The sequence below is a fragment of the Megascapheus bottae genome, chromosome 8 (genome assembly GCF_031878675.1).
Source record: "Megascapheus bottae isolate mThoBot1 chromosome 8, mThoBot2.hap1, whole genome shotgun sequence".
In the NCBI taxonomy this organism is placed as follows: domain Eukaryota; kingdom Metazoa; phylum Chordata; class Mammalia; order Rodentia; family Geomyidae; genus Megascapheus; species Megascapheus bottae.
This window is the reverse complement of record NC_143516.1, coordinates 24,289,127-24,312,179: the sequence shown is the minus strand read 5'-3', so window position 1 is coordinate 24,312,179 and position 23,053 is coordinate 24,289,127. Positions and strand designations below refer to the sequence as shown.

General features: G+C 38.9%; 1 protein-coding gene across 5 annotated transcripts in view; it reads left to right on the top strand.

Annotated features, from left to right (window-relative positions):
* L3mbtl3 (L3MBTL histone methyl-lysine binding protein 3) overlaps window positions 1–23,053 on the top strand; it is a 93,535-nt gene that overhangs the window by 17,325 nt on the left and 53,157 nt on the right. For 2 of the 5 annotated variants that reach the window (XM_090338138.1, XM_090338137.1), the window contains exons 3-12: window positions 5,100–5,211; window positions 5,579–5,653; window positions 7,155–7,311; window positions 8,638–8,770; window positions 10,790–10,874; window positions 12,382–12,473; window positions 14,705–14,809; window positions 16,652–16,787; window positions 17,869–17,960; window positions 20,620–20,771. In XM_090338138.1, the coding sequence (XP_090194264.1) occupies window positions 5,100–5,211; window positions 5,579–5,653; window positions 7,155–7,311; window positions 8,638–8,770; window positions 10,790–10,874; window positions 12,382–12,473; window positions 14,705–14,809; window positions 16,652–16,787; window positions 17,869–17,960; window positions 20,620–20,771 (1,139 nt within the window). Of the gene's footprint in view, window positions 1–5,099; window positions 5,212–5,578; window positions 5,654–7,154; window positions 7,312–8,637; window positions 8,771–10,789; window positions 10,875–12,381; window positions 12,474–14,704; window positions 14,810–16,651; window positions 16,788–17,868; window positions 17,961–20,619; window positions 20,772–23,053 lie in introns of those variants that run through there. The other 3 variants (XM_090338140.1, XM_090338139.1, XM_090338141.1) reach the window with 2 other exon arrangements.

The window sequence follows — 23,053 nt, the reverse complement described above, 5'->3', positions numbered from 1 at the left end:
AAAATCTGAGTTTCAGAGACTTCGTATTCTGGTGCTAATCTTAGAATTTCTAGTTTACTTTCTCATTTATTGAAACGTTTGTTGTTTAAGAGATTGAGAAATTGGCTTTTCACAAAATAAAATATTAGAACTTTAAATAAACAGTGAAATGTACTGCCTTGTATTGTTTACCTATCGTACACTACCCAGGGCACTGCATTCTAATGGCTATAGGTATCTAGGGTTCTCAGCAGCAAGTAAGACATCCAGTTCAAGTTCAGTGAGTTGATGCCATCAGTTAATGTGTAGAGGTCAGCCTCGCACCACAGGAGCCAGCTTCACATGCTTTAGATTTGTCTCTTAGAACTTTCCTCTGTGAAGACCTCATAATTGCTGACCAGGCATGTTATGTTAGTCTTCCGCCTAAATCCGTTGAGTAGTTGCCAGTATTTTTCACAACCAATTTCAGGTGTGTGCGTGCGTGTGCATGTGTGTGTGTGTGCGTGCGTGCGTGCGTGCGTGTGTGTGTGTGCCTGTCTGTCTGTCTGTCTCTGTCTCTGTGTCTATGCTTACTCTGGCACTCACTTCTCCATACATCTCACTCTACTCAATATTTCTTTTCTACTCATCTCAAACAACTAGTTAAAGATTTCATGCCTTGCTCCCCTTTTCACTGTTCCTCATTCCTGGAATCTACTTCCACTCTTCACACTGAATTAACATCCTATTTATACCCAAAAAAGCATGGAAGTCTTCTCAGAGTGCAAAGTAGGGGGAATAGGAAGCTTACTTTTTGCTGGACCCTTTCCTGGTAGAATTTTATGTATCCTTTTACTTAGTCTTGTTGTGTCTTATCTCGCTTGTCAGGTGAAACAATATTCCAGAATGGCTAATTTATTTGCTCAAATCTACCCATTAACTGACAGAACTGGGCTCTACGACTGTGTTTCTCTCATATTGAATTTGACTGTTAACAACAGTACACAAAAGACAAAATGTTTTCAAAGGGAAATGAAGGAAATTGTTATAGATGTGGTACAGACAAAACTTCATGTCAGAGAGATCTGGAAAAACAGATAGATAGCACTTGGGTCTTGGTACCTGTAAATATGTTGGTGTTTCTGTGAAAACTTGAGGAGATAGCCATGGGACAGGGTAAGGAAAAAGCATTAGCAGGGAGAGCAAGCAGTCTTGAAAATAATCATTAACAAGACCTTTCTGCTTAACCAGGCCTTTGAAACTTTGTTATTTAACTCTTTATTTTTTTGTTTTTTTTATTAAAGAATTTATTAACATTGATTTTTACATCATATTTCAAATGTCATTATTTTAAAATGTAAGTGTTTGTAGATTAAACGGCTCAAGAATGGCTCTAAGGCCAGTGGTTGTGGGTGCCTGATTATTATTATTTTATTTATTTATTTTTTTGCCAGTCTTGGGCTTGAGCTCAGGGCCTGAACACTGTCCTTGGACTTTCTCAAGACTAGAACTCTACCACTTGAGCCTCAGCACCAATTGTGGCTTTTTTTTTTTTTTCAATGTATGTGGTATGAAGGAATCAAACCTGGATCTTCGTGCATGCTAGGCAAGCACTCTACTACTAGGCCAAACTCCCGGCAAGGTGCCTAATAGTTTCTGTACTTAAACTCATAATGCTGCCTGAAACTTATTCAGACAGAATTATGCCCCTGAGTCATAAGGATTTAGTCTTTCCACCTCCTACAGTAAAATGCAGATACCCTTCAGTGAGTGGTAGCCTTTTATCTAGTAAAAGTATTGTCCTTTAGCTGAGAGCAATACCTAGCAACAGCCAGGCTGAAACCCAGATATGAAATCACCACAGTCCTGTTTTTGATCTTACTTGAACATTTTTTTGTTAGCATACATTAGTTGGAATGGGACTATTCATTAAATTTACCATACTGTTAATGCACAGTTTTGCTTTGTCTTTTTTTTTTTTTTTTCCTGATACCGAGTCTTGAACTCCAGGCTTTCATTCCTGCTTAGCTTTTCCACTGAAGGTTAGCACTTTACTCTTAGCCATATCTCCATATCCAGCTTTCTTGCTGGAAAATTGGAGATAATTCTGTTTGTGCTGTCTTGGAACCAAGATCCTCAGATCTCAACTTCCTGAGTAGCTAGTATTACAGGTGTGAGCCACCAGTGCCTAGCTGCCTTGTCTTCTTCATCAGTGTTTAAAATAGTTTAGTTATCAAACCTCCTTGCCATTGAAACACATTGGTAATTAGAAGATTTCAAGATTGAAAGTAATAAAAAAATGACATTAGTATCCTTTTTTTAAAAAAAAAAAACATCAGGGTGATACATAGAGGAGTCAGTTACATTCATAAAGTAGTGAGTACATTACTTCTTGAATATTGTTACATCCTCCTTTTTTTCCCCCACTTCTCCTCCCTCTACCCTCTCCCATGTTGTAAAGTTCATTTCCAAGATACTGTTTTGTGAATATTGCTGTTATACTGGTTCATCCTTTATCCTTTGTCTCAGTATTTTTTTTAATGATCATGTTAGTAAAGACAAGCAATAATATGCAAAAGAGCCTTGGCCCTTACAAGCAAAAATAGAGGGGAATTTTTGTTAACAGTAATGCAGGTCAACCCAAACAAACTTAACCTTTTTCTCCACTATATATTTCAGGCATAATTGTTTTCTTGTTGATTGGATATATCTACAGAAGAAATTGGACATGTCAGCCATGTGTTTGTTTTGCTTAATAAATCCCTTTTGTGAAGTTCATAATTTGGTTATTTCTGATTGCAGAAGGTAACACTGTACATGTTTATACTGTCTTTAGATGTCTGGGTTGTAAGAATTGATAATTAAAGTGTACAGATGAAGTTTACATTTCCTCAAACCATTCTTACACACACACACACACACACACAGAGTTTTAGGAGCAGACTGTTTTAACAGGGCACAAAAAGGTTGGGAAATATATATGCCTTTCTACCATTTCATCACTGGGGCTTCGGTGACATTAGCAATACCTAAAAACATATTCTGCCTAATGTTTCCTTCATAGTGGTATCGTGGAAAACAGTAAATTGAATCCCAATCGAGAAATACTTACACTTTGGAAATGCTTTGAAATTTATTAAATTTTGGAGTAAGTAACATTGGAAAGAGCAGATGTGCTTCTCTTTTTCAGGGTTATAGGGCCTACCTTTGAGCATAAAATGAAATGTATGTGTCTCCCCCTTCCCCTGCCCATATGTCTATGTACGTGCCCTGATTTTGCTCATGTTTTATGCACCAACCCTTGAAGTCTATCCATGGATCTCTGGCTTAGAGTTCTTCACACACTGTGTCCCCACGTGACATCTGTGTGCTTAGACAATTAATTTTAGGAGAAAGGAAAACATGACTGATACTAAATACTGCACTATGCGGATATTACTTTTAACGTTGAAAAGGATTGAGGCAAACACTTCCAGGAATCATAATTGTGCACTTTTACTTGGTGTTTCTACTCAGTGGTTTTCATTCTCTTGGTGTTTGAAAGGCGAGATAGTTTGCAGTGTGGCTACAATTTGGAGCCTTAAATCACAGGATGCTCTCTGTTTCATGGAGATGTTGGATGCTACTTCTCACACTTCGTATTTGTCAAATAAGCATTAATTAGAATCGCTAACGTATAATCAAAGGAAAGTTGCTCACCTGAAGTAAATTATCACACTTTGGTCTCCTTTTTAAAAGATCAAAATTGATGTTTCATCACATTCTTTAATATCATTAATTAATAATCTCAATGGCTTGTTTTTTCTACTCTTGCCCAGTAGATGGTACTGTCAGCCTTATTTTTGAAATATTTTGCTTTTAGAATTGATCCTTAAGAAGAACTTATCTCTTATTTTTAGCTTGAGGTTTCTTTTTTGTTTCCCCAAAATGAAGTTATCTTTAGTTCTTTTCCATCTAATTAATGTTGACTACATCCTAGTCAGACACATCATGTTATATGGAATATATAGTAGAAAAAAACATTCCTCATGGAATATATAGTAGAGAGAAACCATTCTTACATTCCTGAATTCATTAATAATTGTAGCATACATCTGCAGAAAATTATTTAAGGCACTCAATTTGTATCTGATGCAAATTATAATTGTTGCTGAGTTGTGCTTATGATTTTTTTTCTTGGAGTCTGAATGTAATTCAGTAGAATAAATAGTTCTGATGGCATGCTGACCAAGTAGGCCTTGCTTAGTGACTACATTTACATACTTGAAAGACCTTTAGACAGATCTAAAAAGTTTTATTGACCTTTAACATCTTGAGCCATCTGTCTGTTCATTATGTGTTAAAATTGGTAGACCCCTCCTGCCACTCAATTTCATGGAACCCAGAAGAAATACAGAAAATCTTTGCATTCACAAACTTCTAAATAAGAGAGTAAGCATCTGTATTTCAGAGAGAACAGGAAATCTGTACATAGGTAATGGTTAAGCTTTCAGTACACACACACACACACACACGCGCGCACACACATGCGCAGATGTGTATGATGGCCAGGTTGTTACAGATGCACACTTGCCATGAGCTGAGAAGGAATTTTGAATACTAGAATTGTAAAAATCCAATGAAAGCAAGCAGAAGTTAACTAGAAAAGGTAGAGGAGGGTCTCACCTGGCTTAGCTTGGAATACAAGGAGAAGGATGGGCAGGCGGTGAGTTCTTTGTCTCTGAAAATTAAGTTCAGGAGGAAAGAGTTAATTCCTAAGAATAACTAAAACACTTGTTCTTCTGTTACTAGCTTTATTATTAAATTAGCAATAATATGAGATAAGGAAAGAAAGGAATGGAAGAAAGGAAGAAAGAAAGGAGAACAAATCTGAGTAAAGAGTGTATCCGAAATGACAATACAAGCAAAATGCAACACAGTCTGAGAGCACACATTCAATAGCAATTGCTGTTTTGCTTGATTTCTCCATCCTCCAACTTCAAATATTCAGAGATTTCTACCTTAGCAACCCCATCCAAGATGTGATTGTTTAATTTTCAGCACATGGTTAATCTGCTTTTGAAGACTGTCTATCAACCATGAAATAAATAACTGACCTCTTTGGTAAGTCCTGCTCTTCTTCCCTTTTCTGTTGCTGCTAGTTTCGGGTGAATGAGTTCGGAGCTCTGGAGGTGATTACAGATGAGAGTGAGATGGAAAGTGTTAAAAAAGCAACGGCCACAACCACATGGATGGTACCAACCGCTCAAGAAGGTAAGGAAGAGTCAGCCACATGGGCTTTCTTGTGGAAGGGTTGGAGATAAGAATATCTCAGGTTTTTTATGATAGGTTGGAATGTTGAGAATCCTGGATGCTTTTTGTATCTCATGTTCTTAGGTAAATTTCTGTAGCAAGCCTAATTGGGGCCAAGGTTTAGATTTCAAAATAACCATAAACCGTCTTCTTTCCTAAAGCCAGATCTGTAATTGTATAAGGTTAGTTGGAAATGATCAAGTAAATCCAAGTTGTCATCATCTGCTCAGGTGATTTAGCCAAAAGCCTGCCACTATTTTTTCTTATCTACTCCAATGGTTGTTAACTAACACCTATATGCTGATGACTCCTAAATCTATATCTCCAGCCCCGACCTCTCCCCCGAGCTCCAGGCCCGTATTTCCACCTGCCCACTGGACATCTCCACCTGGATGTCCCACAGGTACCTCAAATTCCACATGTCTGAAACTCAGTTCATTTTCTATCTCTTTCTCCCCCAGCCCCCCGTCACCCAAACCTGTTCTTTCCTCTGTAACTCACACTTCAGTTTGATGGTAGTACCATCCACCCAGTGGACAAACAAGAAATAGAGGAGTCATCTGAGTTTCTTCTCCCCATCCTGATGTCCTTTCTTTAAAGCTCTCGGTTTTTATTTCCTAAACAATGTCTCAGATCTGGCCTTTCCTATAATCACAACCACTGCCTTAATTTACGCCCTTATTAACTCCTCCCTGAACTATCTCAGAAGTCTCTTCAAATAAAAATCACTTCACTTCTAATTTCACCCCCTTCCAACTTTGCCTGCCCTCTGAATTCAGAGTAACTTATGTAGACTGCTTATCTGACACTTGGCTGATTCTCTGTTGCAAAACACTCAAAGGTTGTGTACCCACCCACCTGTCTGCTTACTTTTGTCTCCTTGCCCTCTGGTCCCTTCTTTGTGTATATATATTGCAGCTATGCCAGCAGCACATAATTACATGTCATTTTCTCAACTCCTTGTATGATTTCATGCTTTCTTGTCTTTTTTCATGCTGTTTTTTTTTTTTTCCTGGCTCAAAAGCCACCTTTCTCTTTGTCCATTCCTCTGTGGCCTTCAAAACCTTGTTGAGGCTTTGTAGCAGAAAATCTTCTGCCCTCACCCTTGGCAGAATGAAGCATTTCTTCTGCACTACTTCTGGAATGTGTCCATCTTTCTACTATTGCATGCACCACGTTTTATTATGAATATTAGTTTTCTTGTCTATCTTCTCTTCTAGAATGTAACCTGTCTTGGGCAAAGGTCTGTACTGTCAGTATCAGTGTCTAGCATAAATCAGTGCTTAATCAATGTATGCTGAATGAATGATTAGTCTAGCAATTCAGACAGAAGGAAATATGAGGTGCTAAGACATTGGATTATTACAATTCAGGAGATCTAGTACATTAAAATAGAACTGCTGATTTATTCAGTTAAATCAGAAGTACTCATCAATAGGCTTAAACATTAACTAATAGAAGTCTTCCCCACTTTGAGATAAAAGTCTTGCTGTGGATCTTATGCTGGTCTTATACTTGTGATTGCTCTGTTTCCACCTCCCTGATGCTGGGAGTCCAGGCTTAAGGAACCACACTCAGCAGCTGTTCGCCCTTTTCAGTTTTATCTAAGATTCACCTATTTGAATTTAATAATTAATAAATTTTCCTTCACTTGGAATTCTGCAGAAAAAGCCTGATGCTAGCTCTTCTTTTAAGCCTCCCTGCAGATTTTTTTTTTTTGCTACAGAAATGGTTTAAGTGATTTTTTTAACCCAACCCCTTTCATCTCAAATTCTATAATACAATATTTCATTCATTCAACAAACATTACTCTGTGTGTGGCTAACAAAAATTATTAGAAGAGAAAGTTGAAGTATATCGTGGAATACCTTCTGACATGGCTTTAATTCTTTTTCACCTTCTAGTTTTTTCAGAGAAGACTGGGGTGCCCTTCAGATTGAAGGAGCCTGTGAAGGAAGGGCTTCAGTTCTGTGAGAACTGTTGTCAGTATGGCACTGTAGACGAGTGTCTTTCTGGAGGAAATGATTGCAGCCAGAATTGTGCTCGGCATGGCAAAGAAAAGTAGGTTCTTGCCCTGTTCCATCTATAAAATGAGTTTTAGAATCAAAAGCCATGTTATCTGATGCTGCAGAGGCTTAAATGCACTTGCTGACATCTATAGTTCATTCTGTTCTCCCTCTGGAGACACATGGTTCTAGTACTATGTCACACCAGACCTGAGTTGCACTGCTAAAGTTCTGCATTATCTTCAGCTTCTGTCTCTGTTGTCAGCCTTGAGTTTACATTCATTTGATTGCTTCCCAGCAAAGAGCATTTAGATGTTGTTTCTGGGATCTAAGTGTGTTTTCATAATACTGATTTTTAGAGCAACTTACTTTTGTTTATATTTTGGGGCTTCTTAGGTAGCATTTAAAATGACACACATAGAAAAAAAAAAACTCCATCTACAGGTGATGGGCAGTTAGCTGAACGGAAATGACCGTGGTGGATAATTTAGTGATTTGGTGCTAGGATGATCTTATAGTACCAATTGAGGATTGTGACTGGCAGTGTTATGTGGCCTTTGTACTTGGGGACTATCCAACAGAGTTTAGCTTACTAGCAAGAAGATATATTTCTTGAGTTGAACTGTCTATTACAATAAATGAGTTAAGCTCTCCATTGCAGTGGAATTTTTCGCATATTTTAATCAGTATAGCTTTAGGAATTGTCTGTGTTTTTTTGGCCAGTTGATGCTTTAACAAAGTTGTACTTGGCCTTTTCCACTGGATTTGCTATTTTTAATAATTGCTAGGTACTTCACCCTCAGAATTGCTCCAAAGATAAGTATTTAAGGATTTGATGCTTTTATTAGTATAGATGGCAGACAGTAGTTATAAACTTGGTAGAACTTATTTCACATGTATTGCTTGTCCTCTTTTAAAATTAACATGTAAAATTTCTAACTTTTGCCTTGACAAACATTTATGTAACAGTAGTTTTAAATGTCCCTATCTACAGTATATCTAATACCTGTGAGTTTCTTCTGATCATTAATTTTTTTTTCCTTTAAAGAGTGATTTTTTTTTTTTGGTTGGTCATGGGGCTTGGACTCTGGACCTGGGCATTGCCCCTGAGCTCTTCAGCTCAAAGCTACCACCTCACCCCTGGAGCCACAGCCCCACTTCCTATTTTTTAGTGATTAATGGAAGATAAGAGTCTCACATTCTTTAGTGCCCGGGCTAGCTTTAAACCATGATCCTCAAATCTCAGCCTCCTGAGTAGCTAGGATTATAGGCGTGAGCCACTGCGCCCAGCCTAGAGAATGATTAAAAAAAATAATATTTGCATTGATAATCAACATATAGATGTTTGTTTCTTCTTGTTTGGGGGTTATAAACACAACAGAGATCAGAAGGAAGAAAGGGATGTAGGAGAAGACAATGAGGAAGAGGACCCTAAGTGTAGTCGGAAGAAAAAGCCAAAGTTATCCCTGAAAGCAGACTCCAAGGAAGATGGAGAAGAGAAAGATGATGAAATGGTTAGTACTTGTTATTTGCCTACCTAAAAGCGCAGAGGTTCTTGGGTGAATGGCAGTTCCAGGTCTCAGCTCTGTTTTCCACCTGCTTGAGTTCAGATGTGGGTTTGGGGACAGGTATGGACAAGTTAGCTAGCCATTCCTGTCCTCATATCAAAATGGGAATAATAATCACACATATCTCAGGGTGAGGAAGTTGAGGATGTCCTGGATAGTCACTGCTGGGCTAGGAGGCCCAGAACACTATCTTCAGTTTCATAGGCGAAGCTTAAATTCCTAATACCAGCAAATTGCCAAACCCAATTATAGACAGATCTCCCAAAACTATGTGACTAGGTAGGAAATGATAGGTAAATATCAAGTACATTGGAGGAGGATCCATTTAAAATGTGCTGGTTAAGAGATAAAGATCTTTTCCATAAAGCAGTATGAATGGTTCTTTGTGAACAGAGCTAAGATATCCTGAAGCATTTCGCTTGTGATCAAATAGAAAGCAGTTGTTATTTGCTGGTCATTGCTAGGTAAGCTGGGAATGTAGACATGAGTAAGGCAAATACGAGAGATAGAGTCTCCCCCACTCCCCAGAGGCTTGTTGTTCTAGGAAAGGGGACATATAATAAGCAAACAAAGTGGACAGGAGAAATGTCAGCTCATCCTAAGTACTATGTTGAGACTAAAAATAGGGCTATAGGATTGGATGCGGAGTTGAGTTTTCAGGGAAGCCTCTCAGAGAGAGTGACCTGACTGCTGGAGACTGGATCGTAGGGAGGAGCCCTCTGAATAGCACCACTTCTGTAGGAGGGTTCCTGAGGTGTAGCAGGTTCATTTGTTGAAAATTTGGACAGTTGGAGGCAAGGGAATGCTTTGATGTAATTTATGTTTTAACAGGAGCTAGGAGCTCATGAGCAGGAGTAGAATCATGGAAACCAGTCAGATGGTTCTTAAAATAGATTATGTAAGAGTCATGTGAGCTAGAAGTTCAGTCTTTTAGAGGTAGGGATGGATGACAGTGTGTGGGAAGACAAGAGAAGAACCAGGGATGCCAAGTCTTAGATTTCAGCGTTGAACAATAGTCTACAATTGAAAGGGAGAGGTGGAGTAGAGTCAGTATCCACTGTTGGGCGTAGTGAGTTTAAGATGGTTACCAGCTACCCTTTGATATTAACATAATTTCCCCTTTTTCCTTTAATACATATATAACAGTAGTTGTTTCTTATATAAGACTTTCTGGTGCTTATGGATTTCTCCTAATGGTTAAATAGTATTCCTTTGGAGAAGAATGTTTTTTATAGAGTCATAGGTTTTTATGTCTATATAGTTATGTTTATATTTTCATTACCATGTCCATAGCTTTGGGTATACACCTATTGAGTCCTCGCTCTTGTAAGAATTTTTTTTTTGGTCTGTCATCGGATTTGAACTCAGAACCTACTGTGAGCTTTTTCCACTCAAGGATAGCTTTCTACCACTTTGAGCTGTAGCGCCACTTCAAGTTTTTCTGGTGATTTAATGGAGATAAGAGTCTCATGGACTTTTCTGCCTGGGCTGGTATCAAACCATGATTCCTAGATCTCAGCCTCCTGAGTAGCTAGGATTACAGGCATGAGCTCAGGCACCCAGGAGAATTTGGATGGAGGTTGGGACTGGTGAACAGAGAAATGACTTTGAAAATTCACAGGCTAGACAGATGAATGGTTAGATTGACAATCAGCCTGAGAAAGGGGCTGGTGAGAGCTGAGGGAGAAGAGTGGGGTAAAGCAGATGGGGGGTGGAGGGGCCATCGTCCTGGTTCTTGCAATCTGTAGATCTTGGAAGCAGTTTTCTTCAATAGTGACCTCAGGCCAAAAGCAACCCAGTTCTCAAATGAACTATATTCTTCCTTTCCACAAAAGTTATGAAGTGAAATGGGAGAAAAGAACAAAACCAAACCAAAACAAAAAAATGCCTTCCGACAGCCCTCTCATTTCTATTGATGCCAATTCCACAAACTTTCAGAGTCGCTCTTTTCCTTTCTTACTGCAGGAGAACAAACAAGATGGAAGAATACTGAGGGGCTCTCAGAGAGCCCGGAGGAAAAGACGGGGGGATCCGGCTGTCTTAAAACAGGGTGAGTTGATGAATGCAAGGGTGAAATTGAAAATAGTTGAGTCAGAGAGAAGTTTTAGTTTTCATCATCCTGTGTGCTGTCACCATGACTGTTGCTTCAGTCTTGTCTGTAATTCCATTTTGTCCCTACTAATGTACTCTTAGAGGAAGTAGAAAGAATTGGCATTAGCTGCTTCTAAATGCCGTCAGGGTGAGTGTGGGATCCTCGTTTGTTTATTCAGTAAGTAGGTAGTGCCTGCTTTTAAAACTTTACCAAAACATCTGTTCTTGTTCATTTCTCACTTTTAAACCTTTCGTGTTTGCTCTCACAGGAAGTGTACCGTTCTTGGTACTTGCTCTTCTTGCTGTGTTCCTCGGGCAGCATTTGGTTCTCAGGAGGAGCCCGCCCTCACTTTTATACTTGGATTGGTAGACTTTGGGGGGGGCTTTTCTCAGTGTCCTCTGGACTTTGCTTTATCCTCCTAGCCTGCTGTGTCTGTCCCAGTTGGCCTTGGTTCTAGGTCAGTCTGTTTTGCCCCAGCTAGCACTAATCCCTCAAAAAAGTGGTGGATGAATCCTTCCACCTGCCTCAAGCATACATTGGAAACTTGTGTGACTTTTCCTAGGAAACTAACTTTCCATCTGAAATCATAGGGAGTCAATTACATTCCTAATTACTTTGTATCAGAATGTGTTTTTTGCTTTTCCAGTTTTTTTTTTCCTTTCCCTTCAGTCTATTCTAGATGAAATTCTAGACCCTGAATCTTTTAGAACTTTCTTTAGTAATTTTCCTTTAAAATATTCTACTTTCACTTGTCCTGCACATTCCCCAAATATTTTAACCAACACTGCTACTAGTAAAGCTCTTGCACTCCTCTCATTTCCAGTATTTTGTTAGGTTAATCCCAAACAAAATTGATATAAGTGTTAACTAACTGCTCCCACCCATTTTTGTTTTGTTTTTGTTTTGTCTTGTTTTTGATCCGCTAACCTTCAGTTCATCCTCTGCTTCCCTTACTTAGACTCCCAAGTGTTAGGATTATAGGTATATACCACCATGCTTGGCTTTCTTCCCTATTTTTTATTACTTGTTACTTTTTTTGCACCTAAAAAAAAGGTCTGATATTCACTACACTGATTCATTTTTCCTTTCCAGCATTAACAATCATTTCCTAAACATTCAGTGTACTAATCTTTTCTCAATTCTCGTGCCTTCATGTCATAGGAAAATGTTTTGAGAGTCTGGAATTTGGAATCTATTGTTTCCATAATGTTATTCTAAGTTGGCTTCCTACTCATCCTCTTCATTTATTCAAAGTTCTGACACTTCTTTCTTTGGGCCTCCTAACTGTGGTTATATACCACAGTTCATTTCCTGTTTTCTTGGAGGCGGGAGGGGTGAGGACAGTAGGATAGGACATGAGACCCACCAGCCATGGAAGTGGAAGAAGCAGGCATAGCAGTAGTTGGGGGGAAAATGTAAACTTATGATCACCGATTTCTTACATTTAGTCTCACTTGCCTTTCAGGTTTGCCTCCAAAAGGCAAGAAATCTTGGTGCTGGGCATCCTACTTAGAGGAAGAGAAAGCTGTGGCAGTGCCCACAAAGCTGTTTAAGGAGGTATGGTCTCTTCCAGAGACATTATCTGTAAGGGCAATGGAGAAGGAATATGGGTCTCAATTAGTATAGCTATTTCTGTGATCTGCTTAGGAAATGTGACTTGGGGTAATTTCTCAGACTCACTACTTTAGATGTGTGAGTTGAATGGAGGAGTGCCTCCCAAACAGTTTGATGCACACACCCCTTCCCCAGGCCATACACACTCATATAAACACACACACACACACACACACACACACACACACACACCACACAATTTTCTCCTAGCTGGATTTCACTCTTAATTTTGAACAGGAATACTAATACTGTTGCCGAGATATCAACAGATTAAAAAATAACTGGCATGAAATTTATATTATCATGGTCTTGAGAGAATAAAGATGAATGAGTGACTGGGATTTACATTTTATTGGCAACAGTACATTCAAATGAGTTACTTTATGGTTATTAGTGAAAAGAAAAATACTTTATCCTAAGTAATTTAAAATCAGTTACAGATGTAGATGCCAACTATAGCTCGACTTACACATTTCTGTAGCTGAGAGCTTTATTGTAGTTTTTATCAGCTTTATTCCAAAACCAAGAGTGGGCCACATTTGACTCATATATTGTGGTTTGCCCTTGATTTGTTATTAACTTACTTTTAGACATAATCTGTTGTTGAAAACCTGCCATTGATATCTTCTGTGAATGAAAATAAGGAAACATTTTTTAAAGTGATGAACAATAAATGTTCAACCAGTTACATCTAAGTATACAGTATTTAATATAAACATAATAGTAACTGCATCCATACTTGTTCTAGATAATTCAGTGTATATCTGTATCTGTTTATATCCACATCTACATCTATCTCACCTTGGTTCTTTTTTTTTTTTTTTTGCCAGTCCTGGCCTTGAGCTCAGGGCTTGAGCACTGTCCTTGGACTTTCTCAAGGCTAGCACTCTACCACTTGAGCCTCAGCACCACTTCTGGCTTTTTGCTATGTATGTGGGATACTGAGGAATCAAACCCGGGTCTTCATGCATGCTAGGCAAGCACTCTACCACTAGGCCAAACTCCCGGCCCCTCACCTTGGTTCTTGACGGAATAAACTTGTTAATATTCTTTTTTCCAGTTCTGGGGCTTGAACTCAGGGCCTGCACATTGTCCTTGGAATTTTTCAAGGTTGGAACTCTACCACTTGAGCCACAGCAATGCTTCTGGCTTTTTCTGTGTATGTGGTACTGAGGAATTGAACCTGGGTCTTCATGCATGCTAGGCAAGCACTCTTTCCACTAAGCCAAACGCCCAGCCCCTAGACTTGTTAATATTTTTTTAAGAAGTTAAAGTATAACTGATTACTTGAGTCTGGACTACAAATGAATGTATTGTAATTCATCAGATTCAGATTATATGTCAAAGAAATTAATGTATGTTCCTTTTAGACATATCATCCAAAGTCTCAGATTTTCTCTTCTTCAAGTAGCTACTACATATGTACATATGAACAGCCCTCATTCACAAATCATCCCTTTAACCAATTGACATTTTAACCACATGCTTTATACTTTGGGGGCTTCATTTTTTATGTTTGTGTGACTCTGATGACGATGATGACGACGATGACTCTTTTGGCTGGTCGTCAGGCTTGAACTCTCAGCCTGGGTGCCATCACTGAGTTCTTCAGCCCAAGGCAATTGCTTTACCATGTTAAGCCATAGCACCACTTACAGTTTTCTGGTGGTTAATTGGAGATAAGAGTCTCATGGAGTTTTGTGCCCGGGCTAGCTTTGAATAGCAATCCTCTGGTCTCAGCCTCCTGGATATCTAGTATTACAGGCATGAGCCACCAGCAGTGTGCCTGGCTTTGACTTCTATTGCTCATGGGGCTTGAACTCAGCCTGGGCGTTGTCTCTGAGCTTTTCAGCTCAAGGCTACCGCCCTACCCTTGAGCCAAACCCACTTCCCTTTTTCTAGAGGTTAATTACAGATAAGAGTTTCAGGTTCTTTTCTGCCTCAGCTGGCTTTGAGCCTTGATCCTCAGATCTCAGCCTCCTGAAAAGCTAGGATTACAGGGTGAGCCACCGCACTGGCTCTATCTTTTTAAATATGTAAAAGATAAAGGCTCTAAGTCATTAAGTTTTCTTTCTATAACTTCTTTATAGACTTCTCTATTTTCATTGGGTTGAGCCTTTTGGATTTTAGGGGTAATTTGATCATACTTACTCTTCTGTTGTCTTGCATTATAGCACCAGTCTTTTCCATATAACAAAAATGGATTCAAAGTTGGCATGAAGTTAGAAGGTGTGGACCCGGAGCATCAGTCTGTGTACTGTGTCCTCACTGTAGCTGAGGTGAGCATTGCCTCATTTTCATTTTAAGACAAAAGTGGTGAGGCTGGAGGTATTGTACTGAGAAAAACTACCCTGGGTGGAGTACTTGCTGCAGATACATTAGCAACCTGATTTTCTACCTTGTACAGAATCCTGGCTTGTTCAGGCAATGCTTTTGCTTTTGTTTTTTAAATCCCTGGTCTAAGGATAAGAGAACGCTCAAAGAGGTGCAGTGTTATATAGAAGGCCAGAGAGCTATAGGATAGACATGAGCCCGTCTTTCTAACTATAGATTTTGCTTTAGTCCATAGCATTGGAATGGAGTAGTAGATAGGTTTTTTTACTCTTCAGGATGACTGAACAATTCAGGCAGAGGGGACAAGGTCACATACATATACTTTCATATTACTCATCTACTGTGGTACTGAGAACATTTTACTGCCTTCTTGAACCAGGGCAGCACATCTTTTAGTAATTCCTTCAGAATAATTCAGAAGGCCCTGGATGGTAGTGTTAGTTGTTGTGATGTGCTTTCAATGATTGAATGAATTTATAAGAAGCATGGCTCTTGCAGAACACATAGCATGTGCCCCTGGGTGCTGGTAAATCACACAGAATAATGGCCACAGTGGTGCCAAGTGCCTTCTGTGTCTTAGGGCATATTATGTCTCAAAGCAACAGAGTTTTGAGGTGGAACCCAGTCTCCTATCATTTAGATGGAAGAAGGAAAGTAACTTGAAGCTTGTATGAATGTATGTTTGTATAAGTATAAATAAATGTATATGTATAAGTGATTATATCTTGTGTTTGTGTGTGCTGGTACTAGGGCTTGGACTCAGGATCTTGCTTCCTCAGTTGGGCTTTTTATAATCAGTGTTGGTTCTCTACTACTTGAGCCATGCCTCTAGTCAGCATTTTGCTGATTCATTAGATAGAGTCTCAAGTACTTTTCTGCCTGGGCTGGCTTGGACCTGTGATCATCAGATTTCAGCCTCTGGAGAAACTAGGATTTTAGGCATGAGCCAGCAGCATCTTGCTGAATGTATATATATTTTTTATTTGTATAGACAAGTATGTAAGTACATACATGAACTTCCATAAACATCCTTTGCTCATAAACTGATTCATCCCATATAATTTGTTCTGCCACTTGCATTTTAATAGAGTGTTTTAGAGGTATTTTCTTGACAACTATTATTCAGCATCCTCGTTATTTTGGGATCGTTCTTGCTGACTCTGCACTGAGTCGCACTCTTGTGTGGGCTTCTGCAGCACGAGCACTCATGGAGTGAGTGGAGGTCGGTGGGAACAGGCCATTTGGAGTCTGCCTGCTCCTGCTAAGCAGAAAGAGCATTAAGAAATTGCACTTTCTCCTTAACCCAAAGCAGACCGTGACCTAACTTGGGTCCTGTAAGCATGCAGTGTCTCTAGGTGGGTTTCAGGAGACATACATACAGCATGTATTACAGAGAGTGAGCTCTACTAGCGTTTCAGGGAGCCCGTCTAGCCAGCCTAAAAATGAACTAGGGGCAACACAGCCACTGCAGTAGTAGTGAACCAGCTGACCATGTTATCAGCACCAGCCTCGGTCTGCAGTGTTTGGTAAAGGGCAGAGCATCCTCCCCTGGGACCTGCAGGAATAAGGTGACTTCTGCTGGTATGACATGGAGAATGGAGAGAACATATATTCTTCCCACATTCATGTGCTCCTTTTGCAGCTAGAGAGGGTGCTAGACCCCCAAGCTTAAGCTCTTTGCAGTACTGCCTCTGGATATTGTGGTTTCTTTACTTCTTTTAGTTGCTGTTTTGAGTTTGGTTTCATGGACATAGATAGCATTATGCCAACCTGCTTACATATTTCAGGTGTGTGGATACCGAATAAAGCTTCACTTTGATGGCTATTCAGATTGCTATGACTTCTGGGTAAATGCCGATGCTCTGGATCTTCACCCAGTTGGGTGGTGTGAGAAAACTGGCCATAAGCTCCATCCTCCAAAAGGTACTGCTTTGCTTTTGTTTTATGTTTTAAAACTTCAGTAAAAACTTAGTTTCTTTGATATTGGTTGGAAAATTGTAAGAATTTGGGTTTTAAGATAATTCAAGTAGCCCCAAATCCATGTCCTTTTTTTCCCTGATGAAAAAAGATGAATTTATTAGAGTGAAAGAAACGGTATGGTTTTAAAATTTAAAAAAGAGCTTAGTGTGGTTTGTATTTCCAGATGCCTGAAGGATTAAAAAGATCTAGAAACAAAGTAAAAAAGGAAGCATGCAAACCTTTTTCTAAATTAACCTCTTGTGTAACTGGTAAATTACTAGCTCTTCTTGTTGTCTATTGGACTTTATTTTAATGATTTGAAGACCAAGAAGATGTTGACTTGTATGAAATTGTGAAAATTAGGGCAGAGACATTTCTCTTAGCTGCAATTTGCTGATAACCTTTTTTGTAGTGCTAAGAGATTCACCTGCTTTATTACGATTTTTCCAACTTCCCTCTTAGTTGGTTCCCATTAGTTAGACCCTCCTTCCCCCAATTAGAATAGGTGAGGAAAAATAATTTGACTATCACCCTTTACTGTCCACACTGCTCAAGAATTCTAATTATAGACTCTTGGGAGTCTATATTATGTTTACAAAGAAAAGAAGTGAGAAAAGCAAATACATTACTTATTTGGGTGCGAGTCCTAGGGCTAGAACTCTGGGCCTGGATGCTGTTCCTGAGAGCTCTTTTGCCCAAAGCTAGTGTTCTTGGTAGTTTAATGAAGATAGGACTCTCATAGACGTTGCTACCTGGGCTGGTTTCAATCTGTGGTCCTCAGATCTCAACCTCTTTAATAGCTAGGATTATAGCTTATTACTATTTATTTAGAATTGGAGAAGTACTGGAATTTGTTGATAGAAAAATATACCTGTGTCTAAAACTACAGTTGTAGTTATGGGTTAAATTTTGTTTACCAAAGAAATCATTAGATTGCTTGATTTTGGCATGATTGGATTTGAGATCAAAGTGGACATGGGTGATAAATTCAATATGAAATCCTTTCATATTTTGCCAAGCTTATTCATATCTGCTTGTGCTCTAGGATATAAAGAGGAAGAATTTAATTGGCAGACCTATCTGAAGACATGTAAAGCCCAAGCTGCGCCGAAGTCATTATTTGAAAATCAGAATATAGTAAGTACCTCCAAAATACTTCTCCTTTCAAAGAAAGCTAGTTTTGAGTGTCTCACAGGATGAATTACAAATGATAACAAGGCACTGTGATAAATTTTATTGCCTTGGTAAATAGACTTCTCTTATCTTAATTAAACTTTAAAATTAGCTTAAAATCTTTATGAGTAAATATCTCCAGTCATGGTTGTCATGTTAATGGATGGTAGAAGACAACATAGTACAAAAGCTAGGTGTGATTTGCAATTAAGATACATAAAAAAATAAATTGCCTGGGATATTTTATTGTTGTCATCATTTAATTAGGAATGCTGTTCACATGGGATTCACACAGTGAGATGAATGTAGTCCCGTTGGAGCACATAGGCAGGAAATGGCTGGTGACTATGTGCCCTTGCTCCAGCTTCTAGCCTTGTTTGCCATGCAGTGGAGGCAAAGGCTGCATGTATGTGCCTTGGCTTCTTACTTCCTGACCTCTGTTGACAGCTCTGAGAGGCCCTGGTACTGTTTTATACAATGCCTCTCCCAAGTTCTGATCTGATTGAAAGAACAGTAGAAAACCAAAATAACGTCTGTATAACTGGTAAGGACAAGGTTGAAGGACAAGCAGACAAAATGAGCTTTTGATTCAGAGCCTTACAATCAAAGGGGTTTATTGCCATCAATCTCCAAGACCAGGGAGCACTGGACCCTCAGGAAGAGAGTAGAAACCATGCATCCTGCATCCCAGCTTATGCTCAGGCTCTACTCAGTACCTTCTTTCCGGATTCACTGGCCAGGGCAACAGTGAGTAAAAGGATGAGAGTTGGTGACATCATTAGCCAGGGGTCCCTCCAAATGAAAATAAATGTGAGGAGTGGGAGGAAAAGAGAACTTTCCACTTGGGAAATGATGCTAACATCTTGTAAATGAAATGTTCTCTCGTTAAATTGAATATGAACCAGATTGAATTATAAAACAAAACAAAACTGAAGTGCTGAGTATGTCTGGGCGAGAAAGACAAAAAATGAGAGAGGCAGGAGAGAAGGAGGGAGGGAAAGAGAGAGACAGCGCTCGTGCTACGAGCCATCTTATTACTTTCTAATATATGTCCTAGTTGGGATAGCTTAATTGCTGAAAGGTAAAAACTGACTTGTCAGAAGGTATTCTCTGAGAAAATGTGCCCAGGAGGAAGGTCGTTTATGTGGAATCCCAGCAGCCTTTGCTCCACGTGGCTCCTTGTTTCCTGTCAAGTTCTCCGATGATAACCTCAGTCCAGGCTTTGATTAACTGCCTTCACCTCTTCATGGCTGGCATACAATTTACCTTACCATGTGTTTTGGTATCAAAGAAGCATTTTTTCTGCTTTTTAAAATTGTTGTTATTGTTTCTAGATCATCTATCTCAGAATAGCCAAAAATTTATCGTCATAATTGCTAGAAAATTTCAGAATTGGCTAGGAGTTTTGCCTAGTGGTTAAAGTGCTTGCCTAGCATGCATGAAGACCCGGGTTCGATTCCTCAGTACCACATACATAGAAAAAAAAGCTGGAAGTGGTGCTGAGGCTCAAGTGGTAGAGCTCTAGCCTTGAGAAAGTCCAAGGACAGTGCTCAGGCCCTGAGCTCAAGCCCAGGACTGGCAAAAAAAAAAAAAAAAAAGAAAAAAGAAAATATCAGAATTGAAATGTACGGTGAATTTTTCTGTATTACTTTTGCTTGCTCCTTCATTTCATATAGGAATTCTAACATTTTTCAGATACATGGCTGTCTATAGTGATAACTGTGTAATTATGGTATAGTAAAAGATAACATTTTTTGTGCTAACAGAATAATATCTGTGTGCTTCAATCTAAATGGAAAGGTATTTTAGAAGAGGAAAGAAGGTGACTTAGTGTGTTATAATTGACATAATTGCGATCTTGAGTGCCTCGCTCTGAGATTAGGGCATTTTTCCTCACAAAATACTGTAGTCACAGGTGTTTCAATATTACTATTCTTTCAGCACTCACTCTTCAAAGAATTTTCCTTGCATTTGTTTCAAGTCCCAAATAGCTGATCATCTTTAGACTTTCTTTAAATGCAAACTCTTTTTGAATGACAATGTATATTAACAATGTATATTATCTCCTCTGCTGTGGATGCAAGATACCTAGTGATAAGTAAGAGTTGTAATAATTTGCAGCTTTTCATAGACGACAATGACCTACTTTCGGCAGTACTCTGGAGGAAGCCACTCAGAAGTGGGAGTGCTTTTGTACTGACTCAGGCACATTTTGAACTTGATTAAGTGCATATTCTGTGCGAAGTAATTCTCATTGCTAAATCTGTAATCAAGGAAAAGAAGACCAAAATGTAAACTGCCTGGTGAATGAATATAACGTGCCTACCTAATGTAGCCTTCTAACCATGCTACCAAAAAGCATTCAGATTTTCTTAAGCCCTGCCAGGTTGTGAGTGCTTTAGTTCTGAGGCTCAGGTTGTTAATTCAGTGTAGCCATTAAGCTTTTTATTTTTTAAAGTATATTTAATTGTGGCTTGTTGGAAGGTAATCCTGATGTGAAACTGGCACAGGATTTTTAAGTTATGTGACTAGAAGGGTGGATATGAGGCCTTGGAGTAGGGGGTGCAGAGTGTGCTGTGTTTGGTGTGTGCTTATCTCTAATTAAATCTGCATGTTTCTATAGACAGTGATCCCATCAGGCTTTCGAGTTGGAATGAAGCTTGAGGCTGTAGACAAAAAGAATCCTTCGTTCATCTGTGTTGCTACGGTAACAGATATGGTGGACAATCGCTTCCTGGTACATTTTGACAACTGGGACGAGAGCTATGACTATTGGTAAGACAGTTTCTATTTATTCATGCTTTTCTGGAAGTTAATGTCTATCTAGGTAAATTTAGGTACACAGTTGTAAATCAATGACAATGAAAAACTCGTAACAAAAAATGACAATGTTCTACCCCTGCTCTCTCATATCGTAAATTTCAAGTTTTTGCTGGTTTCATGTTCTATATATTGCGAAATAATACCCTTTAATGCTATTTCATGATTTGTACACATCCATCCTTCCCCACACCCTTCCTGACATGCTCTCAATGTGTACACAAAGACATTGTTTTTGTTTTTGTTTTGTTTTTGCCAGTCCTGGGCTTAGTCATAGGGCCTAAGCACTGTCCTTGGATTTTTCTCAAGGCTAGAGCTCTACCACTTGAGCCACAGTACTACTTTTAGCTTTTTTATATGTATGTGGTACCGAGGAATTGAACCTGGGTCTTGGTGCATGCAAAGCAAGCACTCTACCACTAGGCCAAACTCTCAGCCCTAAGACATTGATTTTGAGTGTGTGTCTTCCATCAGTTTTTAGGAACGTGTGTGTGTGTGTGTGTGTGTGTGTGTGTGTGTGCTGGCGGCATGGGAGCCATCTCTCAAGGCTTGAGCTATCTGTTTAAGCCTAGGGGTCTACCAATTTTTAAAAAATTATATTTTATTGTTGAGATAATGTATAGAGGGGTTATAGTTACATTCATCAGGTAATGGGTGAATTAATTCTCAAATCTTGATACCCTTTCTCATGTTTTTGTCCCCCTTTCCCTCCCCTTACCCCCTCCCAGTCTCTTGTTTTCTACCTTCTCTATTTCAGATAGATAAGCGTATATATAATATACCAGGTAACAAAGTCAGATACAGTAACTGCATAAGATTAACCATAAGGGGGGAAAAAAAGAGGAAAGGAATAACTTCACATAGTACATTAAGAACAATCACAAAGATAAACCTCTTGTTTTCATATCCTAGAATTCATTTTGTTTAGTCTCGGCCTGTATGACCATGGTTTCCCTCATTTGTAATAATTAATATAAATCTAGGATTTTTCTAGCAGAGGATCACAATAGCTCAAAAGCTATGATCATATGTCATATGGGAGCTACCATTTGACCCACATCTCCACTTTGAGCTTTTTGAAGGTTAATTGGAGGTAAGAGTCTCACAGACTTTTCTGCCCAGGCTAGTTTTAAACCATAATCTTCAGGTTTCAGCCTCCTTGGGTAACTAGGATTACAATTTTGAACCATGAGCACCTAGCCTAGGCACTCATTATTTAATATTATTATATTTATTATTATTATTATTATTGCCTGTCTTAGGGCTTAAACTCAGGGCCTGGTCACCGTCCCAGAGGTTCTTTTGCTCTAGGCTAGCATTCTACCACTTGAACCACAGTACCACTTCTGGCATTTTCTTTGTATTTGGTACTGAGGAATTGAACCCAGGGCTTCATGTATGCTAGGCAAGCACTCTACTTCTACACCACATTCTCAGCCCTAGGCACTTATTTTTATCTTTGTTTCCATTTTTATATGAAATAGCTAATTTAACCATTCTTGCTAGCTTAGTAGGTTACATGCATTGAGGAATATTGCTTTGAATCCTTACTATCTTTACATTTATACTATATAAAGAGTAAGAGCAACATAGGATAAAATTATATAATTATAAAAATAGTTGTAATAAAACTGTCCAGTTTGTTTTTGTTTGCAGTGCTGGGAGGTAAAACCCAGGGCCTTCCCCATGCTAAGCCAAGTGTGCCAACACTGGACTGTATCCCTAGCTTCGTTTTAGTTCTTTTTTTTTTTCATGAAGCCCTTGATGTTTTTATTTATGAAGAGCTACAGAGTTCATTTGGATTGCTGGAACTTAGCAAAATATCTAGTTTTTCATAGTTTTATCTCCCCTCCCCTTCCCCCAAGTTGTAAAGTTCGTTTCTAACATAATATCTTATGAGTAATTCCCCCCTTTCCTTCCCCCATGTTGTAAAGTTCATTTCAAACATAGAGTATTCCTGTTGCATTGGTTCACCCTGTGTCCTTCCCAATATTTCTGTAATTCCTCTTCCCGTCCACAAATCAATAAACGTATATAAAATACAGAGGGTACTGAAACAAAACGTGACAATGGGGTAAACCAAAGGAAAAATGAAAAAAGAAATAACCACATACAGTACACTAAGAAAAATATCACCTCTTAATTCCATATCTTATAGTTCATTTCGATTAGCATCATTTTATAAGGTTATATGAACAGTAACTATTGAGCTATTGTGATTCTCTGCTAGGAGAATC